Source organism: Polistes canadensis, unplaced genomic scaffold (assembly GCF_001313835.1).
Source record: "Polistes canadensis isolate GaletaPanama2010 unplaced genomic scaffold, ASM131383v1 scaffold_3, whole genome shotgun sequence".
Classification (NCBI taxonomy): Eukaryota; Metazoa; Arthropoda; class Insecta; order Hymenoptera; family Vespidae; genus Polistes; species Polistes canadensis.
In genome coordinates this window covers 2,348,265-2,367,220 of record NW_014569550.1, presented here as the reverse complement: position 1 = coordinate 2,367,220, position 18,956 = coordinate 2,348,265, and the positions used below count along the sequence as shown (strand labels likewise).

Below are 18,956 nucleotides of genomic sequence, written 5' to 3'. Positions count from 1 at the left end.
ATATTTTTATTATATTTATTATATTTATAAAGTAATTATAAATATATTATTCTTCTCGAAATATCCTGAATTAATTTTTATACCAAAAAACTAACCTTCAAGATGATGTAATCTACCCATGGTATACTGCTGAGGACAATGCCAATGATTAAAGCCAGTAAGCCAAAACAAATTGCTGCTATTCTACCTGAAAGCAACAAAAAAAAAATAGGGTTAAAATAAGAAGGCAAAAAATATACCCATTTATTCTTTATAATTTATCAATTCAAAAAAATTATTTAAAAAGCATATATGAAATTTAAGTCATTATCCGCGGATGTATTTTGGACATAAAATTATATATTCAAAGCATTAAATTATTTTTTCTAGACATTAAAACAAAAATTTTTTTTCGTAAATAAAAAAATTTCTAGTTGTTATTAAAACGAAGTGAAAAATATTAGACGTAGTCGCGAGCGCGAAAGAAATAAGATTTTATAAATTAAAATTGTATATATTAATTTAATTAAATTTTTAACATGGTGACTAACATAGCACTTGAGTTGCAAATATGAAAATGAAATGATTAATGTAGCATTACATAATTATGTGTTTGCATTACTACAAATAAAAACTGGTGGTCATTGCAGCCAAAAAATAAAAAAATTAAAGTAAAAAAATATGAAGGAAAAATTAAATTATACTAATGTAAATGAAAGTAGTCGATGGATATATACCTACATCCTTCTAATCAACAGTGAAATTTTCTATATCTATACTATCTACAACAATTACCATATAAGGTGGTAGTCGTACTCTAAAATTCCGCATTCCACGATAGGCAATTTTACCCGATAGGTCGATTAATCTGGCATTTCCTGAAAGTCATGCGTGTTCAGGTTTCTACAAATATGTGACTTAGCTAATACATGCAAGAAAGTAAATAGGTATCTTTCTCTGCGATCAATGATAACGATATATGAACGAAATTAAACACGTACACGGATATGAACATATACGCACATATAAAATATACACATACGTCGATATTGAAAAGAAAGTTATAGACCACGGACATCTGTCAACAAAGTAATGAGCGACCCTGATATTATGTCATCGTATAAATCCTTTAACGTAATAACCATGAAACTTGCGCAATCACGGAAATTTCCATTACCTGGATTTGATAATCAACCCTTGCTTACTACATTCCAAACACATTAAACCGAATAAATTGATCTTGAGTTGTATTCATTTGTGGTTAGATCATTCACCTATTAATACTTCTTTATTATCATCTTAACTATTATTAGATTTCATTTTATTTAATTATTTGAGAAAATCCTTATATATACAATTCATTTGAAATTTTATTTTAGAATACATCGCCTCATGTAAATATATAATACATTTACAAGCTCGAACGATTAAATATTTTTGCATCAATTAAAGATAATCTTTATATTTGTGGATAAAAATAAAAATAAATGATTGAAACAAAACAAGGTTATACAAAACTGGTGACAAATATCATTATATATAGTAATTCTTTACTACCAAAAATAAACAAAATATTCTCCAAAATATTCTCCAAAATTTACATACAAACCTAACTAGGAACATCAAACGACATCGAATTTCCTTATTTTTTATCCCACCAATTGGCGAAAAAAAACTATTTATCATTCATGTTTATAAATGAGTAAAATATAATATTCAAAAAAGCATGTATATGTGTGTAGGGGAAAGTCCCGTAAGGCCGGACGGAACCTAGCGCCGGGCACTTGTATTATCTCAAAAAATAACAACCTGAATGATTCAAACACAGGGAAGCGTAGTGGTACAGGGTCATACGACGCAGTTTATCAATGACGCTTAAGGCAACATCGGGAATGGTCGATTTCTGTTTTCAGCAAGAAAACACTGTGTCACGTCACGTAAGATCCAGATGAATGTTACAGCTAAATTTCTGGGTTTAAGTATTTATGGTATTTGTTAATTTATGAAGGTTTCCATTATTAATCGTTGTCTATGAAATTTGCTGTTGATTTTCAAAACGGATTAGGTATAGATCACATAATTTTGGTATTATCATGTCCCCTAGTACCGAACACAAAGTAGTCTCTTAACGCCGGACAGTAAAAACATTTCTTTTTTCTCGTATATAGTTATATTTGTTACGTAAAAACACATCAAAAGGAATAAATCGCAGACCTATATAATCGTACCCTGGCCATCGACGAGCTTGAATCCAGATGTTAACGAGATATAACATCTCGACATAACATTTTTGATATATATATATATATATAAATTCATTGGATTGTCAGTTTAAAAGAGATCATTGCCAATCATTACTATGCTTGACAGCACCGATTTAATTGCATAATTTAAAATCGAAACAGGTAGTTAAAATAAAGATTTATAGTAATATAAAAATAAGTTATAGCACACGATAATTTAAATGTTAAATCTTGTTAAAAAGTTTTTATCTGCTCATCAATTTCAATGTCGAGTAAATAAATTAATCGACGAATGGGATCATTTTAATCTTGAAGAAATAAAATAATCGATTAATGAGAAAACGAATAACACGTGTGATTTTTTTTATCTAATATTCGCATTAAAATTTAAATCTAACTGTAAACATCACAGAGAAAGTATTTCAACTTCTTATTCCAAAATATTCGGTGGATGGTATTTATTAATTACTAAATGGTATAAATCACATAGATGATTACATAATGAAACGATCTCTCTTCCAACAAAACTAATATCAGTTCCATTTCTTAATCATGTACTCGTTCCGAAAAATTAACGAATGTTAATGATTTAGAAAATTCTTCGAACGACATCTGATATTTTGTCGAAATTCGTAATATGGTAATTTATTTAATCATTTGATGATATAAACGTGAATTCTACAAAGTAGAAATCCTACTTTAATAATTGTATTCATTTATTAAAATAAGTTCTTTCGTTTATTTTCTTTTCTTGTGTTCTAATGAAAAATACAAGACATCTTGGTGTCCTTCTTTCAGTCGTTACCAGATCTTTTCTCGTATCGTCATAGATAATTTTAATGGAAACTCTATTCTATTTACTTCATCTTTAATCGAAGCGAAAACGATAATTTAAATTAAATTCACCATCAGATAATTTGGTGTCAACATAATGAGTAGACATTAAAGATAATTATTATTAATGTCTTTATAGAGACACGAAAATTGCAATTTCAACGTAAATTATACGAAAGCTGGTTCAGTTAGATTGTGTAGTGCGTAAGATATTTTTAATCTTGTCTTAGTGACGACTAAATATAGTCTATTGTATTACTCGTTTGTCTCTCGTTGAATTATTTTCATTCGTGCAAAGATGTCTCATCATTAAGGTCACTCATAGTTTTTGTTCAATAAAAAAAACTTTCCGAGATTTTAAATTTATAAATAATGTTATTCATTAAAATAAAAACTTATGTAACAAAAACAAGTCCATTCAATGAATTTAATTTTAAGATTTCATAACCAATTTAATCGGAATGGATCGGCAATCGTTTATTGTTCGATGAAGCTTGTCTTTTTAACCTCAATAAAAGTAAAAACCACTTGATTTTTATGCGAAAAAAAATATAAGAAAATAAAATAAACATAAAGGTAGAACATAATTGTCTACCTAATCAAACATTCGTACAGTAAGTAATTTATTGTTATTGTGTTATCTTGTCGAAGGCCATTGTGTTTAAAAATCATCCCTGACAAATAAAAGAAAAAAAAATTAGAAAACCTATCAACCAGTTTCTCCAAATTCGTTTTCTTCTTCCAATTCAGACTCAAGGTCGATTAATAAAGATTTATTGTAATGTTTATTATCAGAAAATGTAAGTAAAAGAAGTAAAAAAGAAAAAAGTCAATTTACCAGACATGCTAACGAATGTAAGCATCGTAAAGTTTATATTTTTTGTCTATATATAAACATCTATAAAGAATGATCCTTGCTAAAATTTCTTTATAAAAGAAACTTTCATTTATTATCCAAGGTCAAAAGCGGATTGCCAAGTTGTAGACATTAGTGTAGTAATCAATTAAAGGACAATTATTAGAAAAATATGTAAAAAGTTAGACAGTACCTTAAATTAATCGACAAGGTATACTTGGCCTTGTTTCTTTTGCTAATATTTTATCTCTTTCTTTTCTCTTTTTCTTACAACATTGAAAGTTAATAATCTAGAACAGTATTTCGTAACTTCCACGCCTATAAACGTTACCAATCTGTATGCTTTAAGTACTCATCAAATGTATTAAAAAGTACAAAATATCAACTCTGATTGATCAACTGAATGATTTTATTTGTAAAAGTGAAAAATCTATAAAATATTTACATAAATGAAACTTAATTTAAAAAATGAAAACCAGTCTAACAAGATTAAAAGTTGAAAGTATCGTGCACTATTTATTTCTATATTCGATTAAGTCTCTTTACGATTACTTGACAAGTTTCGATCTCTATTGAAGCTATTTGTTATAAAATATGAACGATTTTTAAATAAATATTTAATACAGATTTTTATAAATTTTTCTTATAATGAAACACCTCTCGTAAACCTCAAAATTTTATCGAAATTCTTTAATTTTTTTGACAGATTAGATTGATAATAAATAAAATGAGCAAGTAAATATAAGAGTTAAGAAAATAAAACAAAACAAAACAAATATTTATTCTCAAATATAAAATAAGCATACGGAAATCGTAAGATAAACTTTTTCACGAAATACCTAATTGCTTTCACTAATATCCCGCGGAACATATCTTGAAAAACGCTTAATCTGACAAATTTTATTGAATCGATTGAATTTAATTTTATGCAAGATATTAAATTATGCGATGAAACGAAAAAACGCTGTACTTTTTAATTAAACGATACATATACACATTAAAACAATATTACGACACACATTGTAATTTTATTTGCAAGTGCGGAACTTCTGCAATTTTTTACCTAGATAAAATTATCTAGATTTATTATTATATTAATCTATGTCATATTAACAAACAAGATGACGTATTTTCTTCGTACCTTGAAAAAGTTCCTTGAATATTAAATAAACATCATGTTATAAAACATGACAATCATAATATCGATTTCTGATAAGAAGTATGTGCAGTATATATACATTCATGCTTCATAAAACATGATGGAAAATATTTACTTACAATTTATCAAGTAAAAAAAAATTTGTTTAAGTGACACGCCTGTATAGTAATAACAATATATCAATTTACAGTCGATATTATGCTTATTCATAATTTTACGAATGTTCACAAAGTTGCGTATGATCGTTAACTTTCACTAACACGATTTTTTATATCTTCTCACGTATAACACGAAAAATTACCGAAAAATCGAAAACGTTTTAATTGATTTCTCGCGACTCGGTTAGGTCTAATTTTAAAAATCGAATAAAATACAAGATTTAACGATGTATCTTCTTGAAATATATAGACCATCGAATAAATGAAACAGACATTGAAAATAAAAAGAAAGGAAACTGAATTACGACATAGATTTATGAAAAATTACCACATAAGTCATAGGTATTACCCACTACTATCCACATTTACGAAACACTAAAGCAAGTAAATTTTGTTTAAACTTGACGCAATTAAACAATTTGCAAAATCTTCGTTAATTCTTAACTTCTTGTTAGTAAAAATTCCAACTGAAGGTCGTTGTTACTTTGTTAAGGTCTTTTAAGATTTCGAGCGGTTATGAACTCATGTCAGCATGAAAGATTACTTAAGCAAGACTAACGCCACGTAATAAGTGACGAGGACATTTCGTTTCGAAGCAGGGTCGAGTTCGGCAAAATATGCGTTACGTTCGAATCTAAGAACTCGCCTTGGTCATTCTAAATGGATGCTGAGAATACCGAGACAGTGAAAGTGATCTTAAAAAATGTCTGAGAAGTAACCGGTCGGGTTGCATTTACTTGAAGAAAAATAAGAAAAAGGAGAAGGTTTCTCTTCTATTATTCGTGAAAAGAAACCTTTGGTCATATGTTAATGAATAATAAAACGTCGTAAAAATAAGTATTGCAATATATGGGAAAAACCTTTCAAACTGTCTTAGAAGGGATTTTGTAATATTTAAAAAGAGAAGAAAAAGAAAAGAACATTGCTATATTTCAACGAAAGATTTTAATATTTTATTTACCTGTAGAAAAAAAAATTAGTTATATCGTTTTCAATTATCATATCGATCTTTGAAATTTGAATTTAAGTAATACGAAGTAGCGTACGTAATCATTCGAGCGTCAAAAAACAACACAGATCATAAACAGTTCCGTAACATTTCATTATAAGTTTTCTTCTGCGTCCTTCTTTTTTGTCTATGTTTACTACCGTCATTACGTCCTCGTTTGACATTCGCCACGAAAAAAGAAAAAGAAAAAAACAATTCTTGGAAATATCCTTTGGATCGAATATGTTAAAAGTAAAGTAGTAGTTCTGACACGTTTTTTCTTTTTTCACAGATGAAAAGAAATGAAAAACAATGTAATTATTACCAGAAGATTCATGCAAAAAATCAATAGATATAAGTTGATTACTTATAACAGGATAATTAAAATTTATGAAATAGAAAAGATGATTTATAGAAATGTCAAGTTTTAATGATAACGAAGTATTAAAAAAAAAAGTTAACAAAAATTGGGAGAAAGTGAATTTTATCATATAAAATTACTCATAATTATTTATATAGAGAGTAGAAATTATACTATAGTGGAACTAGAATGTTAAATGAGAAAGCAACTTGCACAGTGAAGGCTGGATAATGAAGTACAAGTAAGAAATATGAACTGGGAAGTGTAAGATAGGAAAGTTTGACGGGAAGTGATTGTAAATTGAAAAAATTATCGATAAAAAAAAATTCTCCAATTTGTGCGAATATATGACGATTAATAACTCATAACTCCTATGTATTTTATTTTTATTTTGAATCAACTTTTAACTTTCGCATCGAAATTGAAAAAAAAAGTATTCAAAGGCGGGATGAATAAGTGTTAATTTATAGGATGTAAATGGATAAACATAATAGAAGAATATTGATATCGCGCTTGTGCGATGCTATCTGGTAATATTAATGTGTCAGAATTAAAGAAAAAGTTGTCGCGAATATAAAACAAGGAAGTATTTATACTTTTGATTTACGACGAGAGAATTAACATTAAAATCTAAAAAAAAAAATAAATAAATGCTTTGCGAGGCATTACGAAGAACAATACACGCCTATTTACATATGACTTCTTTAAACAATTGACGTCACGGAAACAGATAAGAAAATTTAATGATAATGAATTGACACTTTAATCGTTGTACGTATGAAATTTTTAAAAAAAATTTTTAAATATACGTACGAATTCAAATGTCATAAATGTTTCTATAGAAAAAGAAATCAAAGAACTGCCGTGAATAAAATTTCCTCCAAATCAATGAACGAAATCGAGATTACAATTTCTCTCTCTTTCTCTTAAAACGATCGTACGAGAAAGATATTTTGAAAAGAAGAAAGCAAACCATACACTTCCACATACAAATTATAAATTTACACCTACCATGTAATTGAAATAAATAGCTAACTGCATCTCTCACGTGTATGATCTATATATACAATACACGTACTTCTTATGAGAATAACCTCTTAGCAAGGTAACATATATACATATGTATATGTTGCCGGTGCAAGTGACTATCGTAATAGAAAGTTTGCGATTGCGGCAAATCTGTTAGATACAGCGGACCAACTTTACCGTAGTCAATATGTCGTCGAACGAGGAGTCATCGAATAGCGTGCTTACAACTTTTACGACGTTTACTTACGTTAAAGTTACCCTAACTTCTCTGACTACTAGTATTGTATTAACTATGAACATGCATAGGATGCTCGACCAACGTTACGGTTCGTTTAGACACGTCATAACGGTCCAATAATTGCTTCTGATTATAATATACCGCAGTTGACAATTTAACGGATCAAAAGATAACCGGACATAAATAAACTAGACAAAAGTTAGTCAATTTTACAAATGGTAATAGTTATTCTTTATTTCGGTTAGATTTTTCTTATTCCCGTTAAATATCCTCTCACGAACAATAATTATTAGAAAATTTGTAGTGTTTCACTTATACCGTTTCATGTCATTTCATATATTTCCATAAGTCTTAAGTAGGACTAAATGTAAATATATATCTATATATACAGTAATATTCCTCTCGAAATACACGCGACGTCTGAATGCATTCAATGAAATACATAAATGTTATATAGTTTCTTTCTAATAATACACTTTTTCAATATTATAAGCAACAACCTTTCTAATCCTTTGAATAGAAGCGAAATCCTAACGAAAAGATTATCTTTCAAATCACTCGAAATCATCTCTATTTATTAACGCAAATTCATACATTGAGATTCACCCTATACTTTATGAAATTAGAATCCGGTTCTTTATATTGCATTTCCTAAAAGAGTTTATGAAATAAGGTCATGCGAGACAATATAAATGATACGGCATTAAGTAGAAATAACGATTCGAGAAAAAAAGAAAAAGAAAGAGAGAGAAAGAGTAGGCCGGGGTGCAGTAGGCCAGTGGAACAAGTGATAGAGGACAAGTTGACCCACTGAGTTCTCCGTAACGCAACACTAAGATTACATTTTGCTATCGGCCACATATTTAACGTCTATCGTTCTAAACAGCTCTCCCGTTAGGAATAAATGGAGTCTTCCTCAAGAATCTCTCCGTTATTCATGATACCTGGGAACTTTGTACTTTACGAAAACACATAGCAATTAAGGAGAGAAAAGAAAAAAAAAAAAAAAGAAAAGAGAGAAAAATCGAAGAACCAGTTGTTGTTGTCGTTACCGCAATGACTTTTTTTATTCGGTTCATACGACGATCAATATTCAACAAAACAAACGTTCGTTTTTTTAGAATATACTTACTATGTAAATAAGATAATTAATATTTTCATATAAAAATGATAAAAAATCAATTCTAACCGTGTAATCGATTCTACTAAGATAATCCTATATTATTCTTATTAGAACTAAAGATAATTTTCGCTCGACCGGCTATAATAATAGCAGATTAGAACAGACTATTTGTAACGGCAATTACGACTAATTTCATTACTAGTTAGGATTAGGTCGTTTATCACTAAGGCTGCCGTTAAAATACGCCTTCGTAAGTTCGATCATAATCTTCTGTAATTCAGTATTTCGGAATAGTATTTACGTTGTATTTAGACTTTAAGTAATAATACAGTTTTTATTACTAAAAGTGAATCGTAGACCAACGTACAAGTAAAGAAAGTAAAATATGAAGTTAATGTTATTACTCACTGTGTTTTAACTTGCCGCCTCTGGAAATAAGCAAGGATAATGGTGTTGGCACTTTTTCCGAACATGCACCATTTTTTTGATCAGGTTTTATACCAAGAAGTGCATTCCTTCCAACTTTCATATATCTTCTTCCCATCGTTTTAGGAGACCCATCTCCAAATAACGACGTTATAAATTTCATCCTTATTCTTCTTTAACGAATCCTTCCAGATAAGAATAAATAAAAGAACTATTTTTTTGCAAACGATGAATGAAGAAGAAAAAAAAAAGGAGGAAATCTTCAACAAACTTAATTCACCGGAATATATTTCGATAGTTTACACGATGGACCTAATATAAGATAGAATGTTTTGTGCTCTGTTTATCGAACAATACGTAGAAATCGCGTTATAACTAATTCACGATGTGTTATGTTTAGAAAGCACATCGTCATGTTACTTCTCCCAACATCGTGTAAGGGTAGAATTTTGTATATTATTTCTTTGCCAAGTGTGAGAGCTCATAATAATATTTTTTTTTTTTTATACGAATCAACAACAAAGAAAATGTTTTTCTTAAGTTCGTTTTTATCTTTCGCGTTTTATTTCTTTTCAAATGATAAAGATATATCCTTTAAGAAATCAAGGATGCTTGACCTCAACGCTTTTAGGTGTGAGTTTAGAAGAAAAAAATGAAAAGGAAGGAACAAATCTAAAGGTCGTTGCCTGATGAAGTGAGTTCATGGATCTAACCGCAGATCAAAATTGTTAAACGAAAGGCAGAGTCAAACTTTCACTCTAGGCTATTTCCCTTCTTTATTTCTCTCCTTTTTCTTCTTCTTGTTATTTTTATTTTTGCCTTGATAGAACGTGAATCGGTTGTCCTTGGTTCTCGCTTGGGATTTACCTAAAACATTTAAAAATAAAATCAATAAAGAAAGAAAAAAGGAAGGAATAAAAAGAAGATCACACGTAAGAAAAGAAACTGGTTATACGGCATTGCTTTGTGAGATTGTAATATATGTAATGTAAATGTACACTTTGGCGAAAGTTGGCATATCGCAACGGTTCTACGTTCGGGTTATTGCATATCTAGAAGTGAACCGAGCAGAGCGAATGTGAAGCAATTGATAGGAAGAACAAAGTTTGAACTATCATATACCTATTACTGATTAATTTCGAGAAAAAATCAAGCCACACGGAATTATTTTATTCTTCGATTACTCATAGTCATCTTATTCATAACAATTTTTTATGAATCCTATCATCATAGATAAACAAGGAAAATAATAAGACATCTAAATAACATATCAGCTTGAAAAAATAAATCTTCATAAGATAAAAAATAGTAAAAATCCGTGTTAGGACGTTTATCTTTTGTTTTTTTTTTATCACGGGAAGAGCAAAAAGTACCTTCTACATTTTCATCAATGTCCATATGATTAAGTGGTTTGTTTTTTTTTCGTAAAGTGCTTCGTCATCTATATATAGTCTCTAAAAATCCATGAATATTCAGATACGGCTAGAGTCATTTTGTGATCTCACTTGTTCTACTTTGCAAAAACGTCATGTCTCTAATTACATGTAACATCAACTGACAAATATAATTTCATCGAAAAGTGGGTAATATTTATCTAATAATGCAACAATCGATAAGAAATAAATTGACCGAAGAAATTGCAACATGATTTTAACGTTTATTTCGTAAATCTTGGTACCCGTACAAATGGAAAATACTTTACTGTTTTACGTTGCATTCTACTCTTCGATATACGAATCGTTTTGCCAAAGAGACGAAATGAGAACATAAAATGAAATGGCTTCTGAACAAATAGCATTATACTGCGTTTACTTTATAGAACGAATAATCAATCAAGCATATTTACATTCTATCGATAGTATATATTTTATTACGTTTTGGTTAATATGTTAAAATACCTATAATATAATAAAATATTAACATATTATTTTCTTTTAACTCTTTACTTTTTGACAATGAGATTTATCCTTTCAAGACTCTCTATTTTACTACCTGTTTTTTTTTCTCTCTATTGTTTTACTCATGATACCCCTAATCTCATTCGCACTTTTAATATAATACACGTTTCTATAAACTAATGAATATCATTATTAATTCGATTGACGCATTTCACATCTATATGCAGACACCTAATTAATTCTAGAATTTTCCACACTTTTCTCTGCTGTCGATCGTTTGATCTCACACGCACATATACACACACAACTAACGCTGGAACTTTTAATACTATTCTTTTAATTGTCGATCAAGATTTATCTCACACATCTACGCATACAACTAATTATTATCCGAATCTTTGATATTACTTTTTCTATTATCTATCATATCTCATATTCACACACACACACACATCTGACTAATGGTAGAAATTTCCATTGCACATATATTAATTGAAAGGAACAACTCGCAAATTGTCTTTGCAATTCGCCAATACAATTCTCGTTCCAAATAAACGAACCGCATATTGAAAAAAGATTTTATACGAAATTTCGCGTTATTACTTATAATTAGACGATCGTAAAAATGTTGGCAAGAGTTTTAAACGAAACAAAAGAAAAAATTCGCTACGTCGAATTCGTTGCAAAACCTCGACCAAAAATTATCTCGAATAAAAAATGATTTGCACAATATATACGTTTTTCTTGAAATAAATTCCTTTGTTCTGTTAATAAAATTTCGATAGAATTTTCGACAACGTGTTGATAGAATGACAACAATGACCTAACTAATTTACAAATTAATAAATTTTGACTTATTTTATCAAGGAAATGATATTACTATACATTTATTAAAAAATTAAGTTTCCATAATGGCTCCTGAATCAAGGATCAATTTATTATGAATCAATTAACAACTCTAATTATTATAGAACATTGATTATTTATTTACGATGAAGAAAAAACTTATTTCCTTTTTGAAGCACATAAATGTCATTGATTATATGATAATTATTTATGTTAATAAATAATTAACCATTAATTTTAAACAATAATTTATATATTCAGACATGTAAAAAGTTAGATGGAAAATTATAGAGATTGATTAACAGAGTTTTTTTTCTACTGTTGTGTATACGTACGTATTTCAACTATAGTCGCAAACAGATTGAATTATTTAAATTCAACTTTACCTTCTTGTGTCATACTAACTTATATTAGCAAAAACTTTTTCTCCGATCTTATTTGTTGATTATTAGTCTAATAATGAATAGATAATATCAATGATATAATAACACGTGTTGTTCAATACGTATATTATAGCAATACGTCGAGGTGATTAAGAGCAAAACCTGATCACCAATGAAAAAAACTAATTTAACACTTAATGCTTCATCTACAATATTTTTTTTGCAAATTCAAAGATTTACGAGTAATTACAATGTAAAGGATAATGAAAGAAATCAAATATGAGCCCCGTCAATGTCATCAAGTTTAGGATGTTCATCCATGAAAACAAAAAAAAAAGATTTGTCCTTATTGAACAATAAATTACTTGATAATAATTTATATATTATATACTAAATTATTGATGTAAATAAAATATATGTCTTATTATTTAGATAAAACTGTCAAATTAATGAAACATATTTAATGAGCACGCAAAAATTATTTACATTTAACATTCACCTTTAAGTTTGGCCCTGTTTCTTACTCACTTGTAAATCGCAATGTACAATTACCCTATTGTTGGAAGAAAAATCATTTAAAGTCACCAAATTGACGTACCACGACAAGTATTATTATCTAACTTCCTATGTCATTATTCCTCTACACGCTCTCGGATGAACGTTATCAAAGAATTGTAAAGAAAACTGAATATAAATTATTTTCACTAGGTCCATACTTTGTCTATGAATATGTTTTATGGTTCAAAATCTTGATGTTGAAATCCTTATTGAAATGATACTTTCCATTAGTATAACGATCTCAATTGAATATTAAAATACCATTATTAATGATGCTTGCAGAAATATTTTTTGTCGAGTTCAGAAAAAGGAAATACCTGTTTGTTGTAATTCGGGATAACTATTCAATCTTCGATTACGATCGATACATTGTTACATAAATGATATACCGCGTTACTCAGGGCAAATATGTAATTCATTAAACGAATAAAAACATATAAGGGAAGTCCACCAACTGTTAACACTTAAATATTTCTGTTATTCGTTATAATATAGAAAAATGTTATATACAAAACTTATATGGCATGAAAGGGGACGTAAATCTTTTTAGCGTGATTAGAGGCATATAGAAATTTTTAAAGTCACCTCGATTTTTTTAAATGCATTCATGTTTTTTTTCTATAGCATGATAGTGGAGTACAATAGCATATGACTCAAGGTCATACAAAATCATCAAAGGTCAAGATTTAGATGATAAATAATAAATATTGCTTTCGAAATTTATTTTATGATAAGGCTCCACTTTATAGCCTTTCAATTATTATTTGTTCGAAATTATAGCAGTTAGCCTTGTATGATGCAATGCTGTCTTGAATGACTTTGTATGACCTTGAGTTTTACATCAGTATACTCCGTTCATGACCTTCTTTCACGCCATAGAAAAGAAAAACATATAAATCCATATAAAAAAATCAAGATGACTTTAAAAACTTCTATACGCCCCTAATCACGCAAAAATATATTACAATCTAATATCGTTTGCTAAGTTTAATCAAAAAAATGTATAACTTGTTATAGTTGCGTAAGTTATAAAAAATCTTCAGAAAATATTTTGAGAATTCTTTTGATAATTTATTGCAACACTTTTTTTAATCAAAATTACACGAAAAATTTATATTTAAAAAAAAACATTAAGAATTCCATTTAAAAATATTAGGATAGCCCTGAAATTTTTTAAAAAACAATATTGACAACAAATTCTTAACATAATCAGGCGGGTTAATGCTAGCACGTAAAAATGTTTAAGCATGATTCAAATCCAACATGCAATTTCAAAAAGATTTCGAAATCCAACGTGCTTTTTTTTTACACTTCATTTGACAAATATTGAAAATTATTTTTCTTGTCATTTTTTGGTCGAATTACATTGGATCAAAAGTGTTGTATTCGGACATTTAATCAAATATTAAAAAACTTAATTTTTATCAAAAATGACGTTTAATAATCATAAAAAAGAATTCATGTAACGTGAAAATATATTCTTTAATTTCAAAACTCAATAATTCTTTTTTGATCCGTTATAAGGTATTTAAATTTAATAATTTACCACTCAATCATCTTTTTTTCTACATTTTAGACTTAACTGTTCATGTGATTATTATGAGCAAGCATAAATTATTCGGCGGGTTTAAATCATTTTAAGAACGAATAATTTTAGCGGTATTTGCTTTTTCTTTTTAAAATCTTTTGTGTCGGGCACACTTATAATGACTAGTCGAATATATACATATTTACATATTAAAGACAAGTTTTTGGAAGTATAGGATAAATGACGAACAGAATTTCTTATTGTACCCTAACACAAATCACGTTAATGTCTTTAAACGAAAATAACAAATTTTCAAAAATAATAATAAAATGTATGAATTTATATGAAACAGATAAATAACTGGCGATGAGAAAGATCGATGATCGCTACGACTTTTTTTTATTTAGCTACAGTAAAAGTAATAGGAACATATATGAAATGTATTTACTTCCGTCTGCTATTACGTTGAATGCCTAAACTAGATCAAGCTTTCACGATCTTTCAACATTTCAAAAGGAAGTGAAATCAGTTAAAAGAAGGAATATTATAAAGATATTCGTTACTTCTATTTACTTATTGTAGAAATCGTTGTCTAGGAATAGCATGTCATTTCTCTCTCTCTCTCTCTCTCTCTATCTATCTATCTCTCTGTTTCGCTACCTCAAAATTAAATATTCTTTTCCATTTTTAAAAGAAATTACTTTTTTATAGCGAAATATAATTCGGCCCACTTTTGTTCGTCAATAATTCCTCTTACTTATCCTCGAGCGTTTCTCATCGTCAAGATTTTAAAAGTTATAAATATGCAATTAAATCTACATAGTAGTAACCATTTACAATTAGATGATTATAGGATATAACGATGCAAACCGACGTTGATCATAATCACAATTATAGCATTAATAAGCACCGAGTGTAATAAACACAATCTTCTCTATCAAACAAAGTAACTATCTCGAAGTAAACTACTACGGTGTTTTTTCATGATGTAACACATAAGCAGCCATGTAATCGTGAAACTGTATAGGTATATCAATAAAAAACTCTCTCATGTAATGGAACGATCGTGATTGTTATATTATGTTGTGTCAAAGAAAATACAGATTAGACATGTTATATAAATAAATCGATGGAGAATGAAAATAGAACGTTATACTAAATGAAACATGAATTTTAAAATATGAGCCTTTAAATAGGTCGAATTCTTGTTTTACAATTAGTTATTAAATTGAAAAAAAAAAAAAACAGAAGCAGAGAGAGAAAGAGAAAGAGATAAATATCGTAACAAGATCTGCAGAGATCTTAGGTATGCTAGTCATTTCAACTTTACCATGAAAATGCATTTACAAAACATTATACGCACTATTAAAATAAAATACTTCTTGACGATTCATCATGTTCATTGAAGCTTATCCACGTGGCACTTCAAAACACCTTTTTGTACTTTAACATATTACGAAACGCAATTTTTCCAAGAATCTTTAGCTACTCATAATATATTCGGAACAATTACTATCTATAACCGATAATCTCTTAATAACATTTTAATATATCCAACACACACACACACACACACACACATAGTTATACCTAAGGTATAGTTCGAGATATTCTTTTTTTAGAAAGCAGATACGTTTCGTAAGTACTCTCGATCATGCTTACAACGTTCGGCATTCTATTGCATTTAAATTCTTAATGGGAGAAGAGATTTCTTCTACTTTTTTTTTTAATATTTCCTTTTAACATTTATGAACTTTCCCATCAAACATTTTCTTTCTTAATTTAATCATTGAAATTAAAGAAAGTCAGATACTTTAATTGACCTTGACTTAAGGAAATGACCTACGAATTATATCTCGAAACATATTGACGTGTATAGGGATAAATAATGAATTTGTATCACTATGACTCGTACGTATAAGTAATACGAATTCACAGAAAAAAAAAAAAAGAAAAATAAAGATAATTAAAATTATTTCAATATATGGATAAATTTACAGGACTATATAAAATGACTAAATAACGTTTTCATCTTGGATAGTAGAGTATCAACTTAACATTTTATATTTTTCCTAATTTTGAACCGACAAAGTAATGTATATTTACTTACGTAAGATATCTCCGTTCCAGTAATTCTTTCTTGATATTTTGTCGTTCTCCGAAAAGCGCAGGTTTGCTCTATTGCGCGCGAGTGCGCGCGCGCGCACACAGCTTGCACTCACACACTTTCACACGGAGAGACGGAGAGATACGCACTCGTTCGTAAGTTCGTTAACTGGCCAATAAAATGTGTCTCTTTATGTAATATACTAGAAGTCAGAGTGAAAATAGGGTGAATTGTGGTCGAAGAGTGAGAGAGCAATAGAATGAATGAAAGAAGAAGGAGAGAGAGAGAGAGAGAGAGAAAGAGAGAGAGAAAGAGAGAAGAGAAAAAGAGAAAGAAGAAAGGGAGAGAGCGGAATGAGTTTCTCTCGTGGATCACCGGTGATGACCAAACAAACGATTAGCCGCGTTCTTTTCGACAACTTTTCCGCGATCCGCTCGGAGATTTTCTTTTAAATGAATTTCCGATGAAACGCAGTTACCGTGTACTCCTTTCTCCCTAGATATCACTGTTACATACACCGTTTAAATCCTTCTATACTTATCGACTTCGAATTCTATATGAAGAAAACGCGAACTTTACCAGGAAGCTTTCGACCAAGCATTCAAATCACCGTCGCGATCAACCTCTATGCGGACACTGAAAACGGTCGTAGATGAAATGCTCTGATGAACTCGATAGAAGAAGAAGAAGAAGAAAAAAAGAAAGAAATTGTATATCGAAAAAGAGAAACGGAACTGACCCCCTCCAGATATATCGGCCGGTATATAGAAATTAATCGAACGTTCTTTAGCAAAATTGTACCGTTATTATAAACTTGATTTTTATATTTCTTCTTTTACTTCTACTTCTACTTCTACTTCTTCTACTTCCTCTTCTTCTCTATCTCTATTCCTTTCTCTATCTCTCTCTCTCTCTCTCTCTCTCTCTTTCTATTTTTTTTGCTTGGACTTTATTTATTTTTAATATCCTTTATTTTTTGTTCTCCGATAACAAAATCGTGACTTGCACGATTTTTCAAATTCACGCACGATGATCGATGAACTAACAATAAGATCGCTTGACGAAGTGATAGCAATTAAATAGAAGTGTCTGGACCATCGGTAAAACGTTGCTTCGTACCAACCTCGTATCCAAAGAAGAACTCAACAGTAATGGTAACGATGCTAATGGTGGTAGGTTTGTGCTCTCTCGCTGCTGATACTCGTGGTGGTGGTTGTAGAAGAAGTGATGGTAGTAGAGGTGGTGGTGATGAAGATGGTGGTGGTGAAGATATAGGTAATAGTGGTGGTGGTAATGACGACAACGACACTGACGAAGAACTGGACGTCCAGGTAAACGTACGTCCCGAAGGTTGTTTTATTTTAATTATCGTATTTGTAAATTTCGTGAATTGTACTATTCCATTTCATAAAATAAATGACTGCTGCCTTTTGTTCGATAATTTATCGACATTGAAATAATGTCACATGGTCGCGTGTAAAAGTTCCAAATAAACCATTATAATAAAAAAGGAAGAAAAAGAAAGAAAAAGAAAGAGGAAGAAAAAAAAGAAAAAGAGAACGTTTCTTTAAGATGCTGAGAATAGCCTTATGAAACCATCTTTGATCTTTTACGTGTCAAGGATGATTCACTTTTTGGTGTCATTTTCGTGAACTTCTACATATATATTATATTTTTATGACCAAAAAACAAGATGTGAAAAAACTTTATTCAAATTTCGATTTTTATTTTCTTTCTCATTTTTATTCTTCTTCTTTTTTATTTTATCCTTTATGAGTAATCGAATAATAGATAATAAATTTCGAATTTTTTCTTACATATGTAAATCAGTATGTCATTTAGATTTTATATAAAATTTTGAAATAACAAAAGTATTTTCAAACATTGATTGATTGATTAAGTTTATAGCGAATTTCTTTATTTTCTTCAACTATCGTCGTTCTTTATACACGTGATTAAAACCTTCCATAAAGTCATTTGGTGTAAAAAAGTATCGACGTTCAAGTGAGTCGCATAAACAACTAACATAGGAGAGAACGTATAAAATGTTTCATGTAAAAATCAACAATCGATAGCTACCAACGTCACAAGAAACGTAGGAATAATTTTCTCCTAGTTGCGTTCTCTTTCTAATTAACTTGACAAATGATAAACGAGTTTTTCATATCGTTATACATGCAAGATTGCAAGAAGGGGACATGTACTTAATTGCGTCAAAGTATATCTTGTTAGGAAATGGTTT

General features: G+C 29.2%; 1 protein-coding gene across 4 annotated transcripts in view; it reads right to left on the bottom strand.

Moving 5' to 3' along the window:
* Positions 1–17,930, bottom strand: part of LOC106787062 (scavenger receptor class B member 1) — a 22,563-nt gene extending 4,633 nt beyond the window's left edge. Inside the window, exons 1-4 of one of the 4 annotated variants that reach the window (XM_014749077.1) lie at positions 17,838–17,930; positions 16,718–16,916; positions 9,377–10,261; positions 96–187 (exon numbers count right to left, since the gene is read on the bottom strand). In XM_014749077.1, the coding sequence (XP_014604563.1) occupies positions 96–187; positions 9,377–9,557 (273 nt within the window). In that variant the 5' untranslated portion in view covers positions 9,558–10,261; positions 16,718–16,916; positions 17,838–17,930. Of the gene's footprint in view, positions 1–95; positions 188–9,376; positions 10,262–16,717; positions 16,917–17,553; positions 17,573–17,833 lie in introns of those variants that run through there. The other 3 variants (XM_014749106.1, XM_014749088.1, XM_014749097.1) reach the window with 3 other exon arrangements.
* Between the last annotated feature and the right edge of the window lie 1,026 nt (positions 17,931–18,956).